At 51.0% G+C, this 7858-nt stretch overlaps 1 protein-coding gene across 2 annotated transcripts in view; it reads right to left on the bottom strand.

Annotated features, from left to right (window-relative positions):
• Window positions 1–7858, bottom strand: part of DAG1 (dystroglycan 1) — a 54602-nt gene that overhangs the window by 2998 nt on the left and 43746 nt on the right. Inside the window, exon 4 of one of the 2 annotated variants that reach the window (XM_035901508.1) lies at window positions 6–646. In XM_035901508.1, the coding sequence (XP_035757401.1) occupies window positions 6–646 (641 nt within the window). Of the gene's footprint in view, window positions 647–7858 lie in introns of both variants that reach the window. The other variant, XM_035901502.1, reaches the window with a different exon arrangement.

The raw sequence follows: 7858 nt of genomic DNA on the forward strand, positions 1-7858 counted from the left end.
GCATCCTCTTTGGGAGGTGAGGTTTCTTGTTAGCAATGTGCCAGCCAACAACAGGGTAGCCAAGGCGGGCAGACATGGTTCCTTCCTTAGCTGGAGCTTCCACCTTGCTGATGTTGGGGACACTGTTTTGGCTCAGAGAACACCCCAGTTTCCATGAGAGTAAGGCCCCATTTTCCACCACCTTCTTTGCATTTCCTGGTCCAGCCATGAAGGCTGACATGTCAAAGAGTCTGTTATTTACAACAGGGACCAACTTCATGTTATGAAGTTCCACCTCCGAGAAGCTTCTCATTCTGTTTAAGAGTTCAATTCTCTGCTTTGGTGTCATTTTTGTTAAGTCAGCATCCAAAATAACAGTCAGGATAGTGACCGGCTCTTCTGAGCTGCACACGAATGGCGCAGTGTCACCTGTATCTTGGATGGCCACTCGCACCGACTGAGGCTCGTTGTGGTCTTCTTGGTGGACCTCAACGGAGAAGACGTTTGCAGTCTGTGGCACGTAGCTCCCATTTGGAAAGGGCTGCAGCGTGGTCACTGAGATGTAGTGGACGCCCTTGTCAGTGTCAAGGGGCAGTCCTTCCAGGGAGCTGCTCTCTGTGTTCCAGTGTAACCAAGAAGGCAAGGAGTCCTTCCCAGCTTCAGAGATCTACCAAATAAGAGAGAGAAGGCGTTTTTAAAAGTACAGCATTAGGACAAGGTTCTAACAGCAGTAATGCTTAATTTAAAGGATTAAAGAAAGAAAATCTGAAGCGTAACAACTGGGGAAGGAACATCCTGGCTAGAGCAGGGCAGCCTGTGTCTCCTTCTCTGCATGGTGGCAAGGACGAGCTCTGCAGGGTACACTGGTCCCAGAGGGCTTAAGGAGCCATGGGAGGTCATCAAGTCCTGCAAAGGTCCCTTGTCTGCAGGCATCGGCTCTTTAGCACTTGCTGTGCAACTACTAAGCACAAGTGGTTCATTTTCTCCAAGGGCAGAAGGAGAGTTTAAGTCATGGGGACAGCTATGAGGCTGAGGGTGAAGTTACATGATAGCGCAGAGCTGATCCAACAGCTGCCCTCCTCCCACTCCTTCTTCTTTCTCTTCCATACCTGCTGTCTTGCTGCTTTCCTCACCCCATCACTCTTTGCAAGCCTGTTGCTCCAGCAGCTCAGCAGAACATAACGTTTTCTCTGTTAACCCTCAGCTTCATCCCACTGCCCCCCGCAGCCAGGCTGAGCCAGAGGGGCCAGAAGCTGGCAAACCATGGCTCGAAGTCCCCTGCCTGGGTGGAGCACACCAGCTCTCAACAAGCACCAGCAAATTCTGAGAGCTATGCAGCCGCTTAAAACACAGTGTCTTCCTGCACTGCCAGAGGAACGGCAAGCTGGGGACCGAGGAGGGGAGCAAACCCCATATCTGGTCAGCACGGCACTGCAATGGCCAGCGCGGGGACACAGCGCATGGGCTGGGGCACTGCAGGGCATCACACAAGGCTGCACACCAGCCTGGCTTTATAATCAGAGTTAGCTTAAAATGCAGGGTTTCACTTTAATATAGTAACTTGCTTTTGCAGACTAGAAACAACGCGCAGCTTTGGCCCAGGCCGCAGGCACCTCAGGACTCCAATGTGCTGTTTACTACCTCTTTTAGGTCAACAGCAACACTTTTTTTTTTTTTTTTTTAAACATGACTCGTGGTACAGATTAGTGAAGCATGGTCCAAGAGCACAAGCCTCCCCTTCAAACTGCGCAGTCCAACAGCAGGGGCAATGTACAAAACGATGGCATTTCCATATGCTCCAGAGGAGGGAGCTGGTGGAAACCTCAGCGGCTGCCTCTGCTTCCCAACTTACTCATTTGTGCCTTCCTAAGCCCACCCTCCTGTTCCAACCTCAGGTCCCCTTCCCTGCCAGCCCAGCTCTGGACCCTTTGGGTCCCCTGGTCATTTTGCTCTTGTGGAAAAGACATCAGTTCTCTTCAAAATGTCACCAGCATGGCTCACACCCTTCCAAAGCACTCCCCTACCCCATGCAGGGTGTTGGAGCCCTGGACACTCCCGCCTCCCACCCCAGGCTGTAGCTGAGGGTGGACACGAATCCCCCAGCCCCCCTGTTCCCAGCAGCTGACGTCTGTCTGTCTGCACTACAGCCGCTCCCTGATCACCAAGCACAGCGGAGCCACTTGGGCTGCACAGTGGAAGGGGTGACACTGCCAGCTCAGCGGGCTGTGACATTTCTTGAGGCTATAGGTACCCCATGGCAAGTAACCTGAGCTTTGCCACCCCCTCAGGCTCGTAGACATTTGGAAAGTGCCCTAGATAGGCTTTCCAGAGCCCACCACAAGGCATCTCCCCCACATCCAGAGGAAACAGGACGTTTTGGGGCCCACGAAGACAGATTTAGCAGCCTGGCTGAGGCTTCGGGCGTGCTGCAGTCCAATGCAGAGCCGTGCTCCAGCTCCTGAAAGGGTGCTTTGGTTACTCTGCAATTCTGTAAAGCTCATACATATTTCATACTTTATCCAAACACAAAGCTGGGCAAGGAAACCTGCCTGGCAGGAGCATCCTGGCGTCCGGCAGTGAGTGCAGGGATGGGACAGGACTTGCCAGACCTGCCTAACTGCAGGGCCTGCTGGGGAAAGCGCCTGGGACAGACAGACAGACAAAGAGCGATGCCGGGTGCTGCAGGACTGGGCAGCTTGTGAGCCCTGGGTACCTCTCCCACCCCCCTGGCTGCAGTCAGGATTAGGCAGCCTGCTGAAAGGCAGGGCAGCCCAGCTCACAGACTCCCCCCCGCATGCTGAGGGGTCTGGATGCGCAGCTCAGCAAGGGTAATGTAGGACCCAAAAGTCTTTTGGCAAGAACAGCACGAGAATGCTTTTGTGCAAGAGCCGCAGAGGGTTTTGGCCATGACCATAGGGGCAACACCCTCGATCAGCCCCACTTTTGGCCAGCCTGGACAAACTGGAGAGCACATCATTAGACGCACGCTGGGTACAGTTTATAGAGCAGAGTTTAAAGCTGTTAGCACACTTTTTGTTAACTCCTCAGCAGCAACACCTGAGAGCAGGAAATTAAGATTCCTGCTTATACCACACAGAGAAAGTGGCCCCATAGCCATACACCCTGATGCATCCCACCTGAACTGAGGAGCTGAGACATGACCATCACTCCACTCAGCTTTGCTCTTTACCCACACGTCAGGCAGAAAAGAGTGGGGTTTGGCAGGCCTACTGCTGCATTCGCCTGCTCCCCCACTGCAGCAAGAACAGGAGCTTTTACCCCAGCTAGCCCGAAGGAAAACCAGCCCTTCACCTGAGGCAGGCAGGAACAGAGGACCACATTGTCCTTCCTTGGCATCTCTTCTGCCAAGAGAGGAGAAAGGCAGGGTCTGACCCTGCCCAGCCAGAACCAGGACTGACCCACACTTGCATCCCTTCTTTAAAAGTAGTGTAATTTCATCACGCCCTCTAAAAACAGAGATGCCAGGACAGCAGCCAGTGCAATCCATCATTTACATTAGCTGGAGCTGAATGGTGCCACCCTTTATCCCCATGGCCAAAATTAGCCACCAACCTGCCCGCTGGGGAGGAAGAAGGGCAGGGCTGGGCACACGTTAGGAACAGAAACGTAAGGAGCCAGGACAAAGCTGCAGCGTTATTGAGGCTTACACAATCAAGAGGAATAAAAACTTTAGTAGTGAGTGGTTAAATGCACGCTGAACATGTAATTTCAGGCTACATTTGGAACAAATCTTCCGCTTCCATGCACTCTGCAAAAGCCCTTAATTAAAGGGTCACACACTCCACACAGAGCTTTCCTGCAAGCCGGGGTTTTCTGCTGCTCCCTCCTCCCCGGGCACAGCGCATGGCTCCAGGAGGAGATGTACAACAAGCATTACCTTTAATCTCATGACACAAGGTGATTCGCTCTTTGATCATGTGCGCTCCTACGTTTGATAGGAAAGGTGGCCAACCTCATGTGCAAAAAGGACAGTGAGGGAGGCACAGGCCAGGCTGAATATTTCTCCTTGGAAAACCATTTTGTGTCCAGAGAAGGGGAACGAAGCTGATGAGGGGTCTGGAGCTCAAGGCTGATGGGGAGTAGCTCAGGGACCTGGGGGTGTTCAGCCTGGAGAAGAGAAGGCTGAGGGGAGACCTTATCGCTCCCTACAACTGCCTGACAGGAGGGTGTTAGTCAGGTGGGGGTTGGTCTTGTCTCCCAAGTAACAGGCCTCAAGTTGCATCAGGGGAGGTTTAGATTGGACATTAAAGAAATTTCTTCACTGAAAGAGTGGTCAAGCACTGGAACAGGCTGCCCAGAGTGGTGGAGTCACCATCCCTGGAGGTGTTCAAAAAACATGTAGACATGGCACTTTGGGACATAGTTTAGTAGGCCTGGGGGTGTTGGGTTGACACTTGGACTTGATGATCTTGGAAGTCTTTCCCAACCTTAATGATTCTGTGATTTTTAACCTACAGTTTACATGTGAGGTCATATTCTTAAGGACCCATGCTAGAAAATCAAACTGCAGCCAGACAGATTCACACCAGAAACTAGGTTCTCCTGAAAAACAAAAACAGGCCAGGCAATCACCTACTGGGACAACTTGTTCTACCAGGGATGCGACAGCTGCAAAACATTTATAAACCCACTTAAACTTGTTTTAAAAAGAGCTGAGCTAGTTCAGCTGTATTCAACCTGCGAGGAGATGTGGACTGTTTCTACAGGTTCTGCAAGAGGTGATTCAGAAAATCAAGTTTATGTGTATTACACCTATGAAACCCACCAAGATGCCTGTGCTTCCCCTTGTACATCTTTAGGAAGGCAACAAGTCTTCGATGCCACGGCTCTGCTTTAAACACAGCTACTGCCCTGGCAGCAAAATTCATCCACGTTCGCATGGCAAAGGAAGAGCCCTGCAAGATTAGAGTACATAATCAAAGCACTTATCAAGCTGAATAAAATTACTTGTTCCTAAATGAAGGTTAACCAGCAGAGCCCTCAGAGTGGGTCCATCCCAGTCACTGCTGTGTTTGTGGTGGCATGAAACTGGGAACGGAGAGCCCTGGACTCTGTTCTTGCAATGTTTCCATCAAATATTGCTTCAAAGGGTATTTGTTAAGGCTATGCATAGTTAATGATTTGGGATCTCCAGTTTTCATGTAAAAAGTTTTCCAGTTTTCTATGTACGCAATAAATATCAGCCTTAAGCCCTGCCATTTCCCTCAAGGGGTCTGGTTTCAAAATAACTCTTCCATTGCTCAAGAAGGAAAAAAAAAAAAAAAAAAAAAAAAAAAAAAAAAGGCTGCCTTTGTTTTGCCATTATTTGAGATAATTGTAAATGAATGCTTATCTGGTAAAGATTACACAAGCCTGGCAGTGTACTGAAGACCATTAAAAAATTAGCCATGTTCGTGATTTTAAATACACAGAGTGGCCTGGCTGGCTTTGAAGACCTTGTTCACAAAGTCCTTTCAGATATACACGGCCTGTTATTTTTAGGCCAGCCAAGAGCAGTCAACCCATGAAAGAAGATAGCTCGGTTTGATTTTTTTTTTTTTTAAAAACTTGGATCTTAAAGCCCTGTAGCCAACAAGACAAAGATAAGCAAAGGAACAACGAGCAAAACTGCTCCCTCTGAGGTAATCCACAGGGAAAAATGCCTGAAAAATGAATCCTCCAAAAAGGAGATGGGTACCATAGGATCCTGCCATGGGTCTCCCTTTGGCATACCATGGTGAAATTCTCCCGGCCCTGGAGGTGTCCGGTGGGATCTCCCAGCCTGTGCTGCCAGACCTTCCTGTGGGCAGCAGCCGCAGCCAGGGACCCGGCTCCTTCCTGCGCCCTTTCAAATCACTCCTAAAAAATTCCCGACTGTCTGCTTTTGGGCAGGGGTGAGGGTGGATACTCCTGCAGTTCTGCCAGGTCTCCCACCATCTCCTCCTTCTCCCCATGCCCAGCTGTTCTGGAGAGACAGACCCCATGCCTCAGATTTCATTTGGATTATAATTACTGATGACAATTTACAGTACAACAGACTCCCCTCCTGGGTTGTTCCTTCAGCATTACCCTAACACACAGGGGCCAGTAATGAAGAACACCATGGCTGAGCCCTCTCTACACCTGAGCAGAAGGGCAAGCCGAACCATGCTCAGCCATCTGACCTAACCCACCTTAAACCAAGCCTGCAGGCTCAGGCTTCTGCAAGCAATTAACCAGCAGGCAGGGGAAAGAAAATGGAAAAGGAGAGATAACTGAAAAGGAAATACAGCTTCAGAGAAAGAGTCAAACTTAAGCCCTTTGCCTAAGCCCAACCTTCATCTTAAGACCCTATTAATGCAGCAGCAGCACTGGGCAGTTTTTGAAGCAGAAGCAACAGGCGGTCTCAGCCCCAAAGCAGGTACGTGGGCAGGCAGATTTCAGGCTGCCGCGTCCCGCACAAACCAGATGAGTGATGGCACAGACATTGGCTTTGCATGTGCCCCAGCGCTGCTGGAACCATGGGCACTGCAATGATTCCTGGTGCTGGCACAGCCAACCTGGAGCCAAGAGGAACAATGAGAACATGGGGTCTGCAGTCTCTGAATCAGAGGATGGAGTCCTCTTTTGGGAAGCAGGCTCTGCCCGTGGGTCCAACAGGTGTGTTCCTCCTCTTCACCAACATGAAGATGGAGCCAGTGACCCCAGGCACAGAGCATGCAATGTGGCCAAGCCATCCGGGCACCACTGCCCTGGGCAGGTCCTGCAGCAGCAGAGGCTGCTGCATTTGGTCAGGGAACACATTGGCTCAAGGCAGGAGCTGGACAACCCTCAGACCACAACAGCCACTTGTCTTTGGCCCGAAGAAACAGCCCTGACAAGGGAGTCTCACCTGCATGCAATCAGAATATGATGCAAGAAGGAGCCTCCAATCTTCCACCCCCCCTCCTTTCCTCAAATACAGCAGAACTGCAAACTAGGACATCAGACAGGTCCTTGCCTAGAAACACAAGGCTCAGAAAACTGGTGAAAGGAGGATGGGCACCTCTCGGAGCCTTCCGCTCGCTGGGCACAGCAACAGTGCCACTGCACAGTGCTGTGCCATGGAAAGGCTCAGCCTGGAGAAAGGAAAGTTGCGTTTACTTGGCATAGCGAGCAGGGAGGAAGCGCAAGCACATGCACTTCCCTGCAGAGGGGACTGCGATACCTGCCAGAGCTTTTGGGTGTCCTCAGTAGACAGCACTCTTCCGAGCTGCTGCATGCCTGGGACGAAAGGCACAGCAGCTCACAGACAAAACCAAGCTGCTCCAGGACATTTCATGCAGATTCATTTGCCCCTGAAAGTCTAAAAACAGCCCAGAGATTTCACTGGTTCTTAGAACTATGTCAGCCTCGGTGACTCAAGTCGTCATTACCAGCAGGAGCTCACCACCTCTGTTTAGAGAGCCAAAGCTACATGGGAACAGCCGGTAATTGGTGCTTCCTTTGTGCATGGGGTAGGTCAGGACAGTGACTCTAAGCCTGCATTTCAGCTGGTCCCAGGCTCTTCCTGCACATCTCCGTGCACTGAAGCTGCTGCCTTAGAAAAATCAAACCTTTGTCAGCTCAGAAAGCTGAGCTGAGGGAGAACAAGGCTGCAGAGGGGCTGGATCACAGGTCCTGGCCCTCGACTGCAAGTTCAAACTTCAGTCCCTGAAGGACCAGGCGGCAAAGCTACTTCAAGCAGCTGCTCTACTTTTGTGTGCTCATGAAAACCCGAACGAGAAGTTTGTGACTGCTGCTATTCTGCATTTTCCAGCCATTGAGCGGGCAAGCGAAGCCTTGCACGCAGAAAGCAACCCTCCTCCTTTGCGGAAGCCAGCATAGGGCTGCGCTGCATAGACACAGCCTGCCTGAAGAG

The sequence above is a fragment of the Egretta garzetta genome, unplaced genomic scaffold (assembly GCF_000687185.1).
Source record: "Egretta garzetta isolate BGI_Z169 unplaced genomic scaffold, ASM68718v1 scaffold861, whole genome shotgun sequence".
NCBI classification, from domain to species: Eukaryota; Metazoa; Chordata; class Aves; order Pelecaniformes; family Ardeidae; genus Egretta; species Egretta garzetta.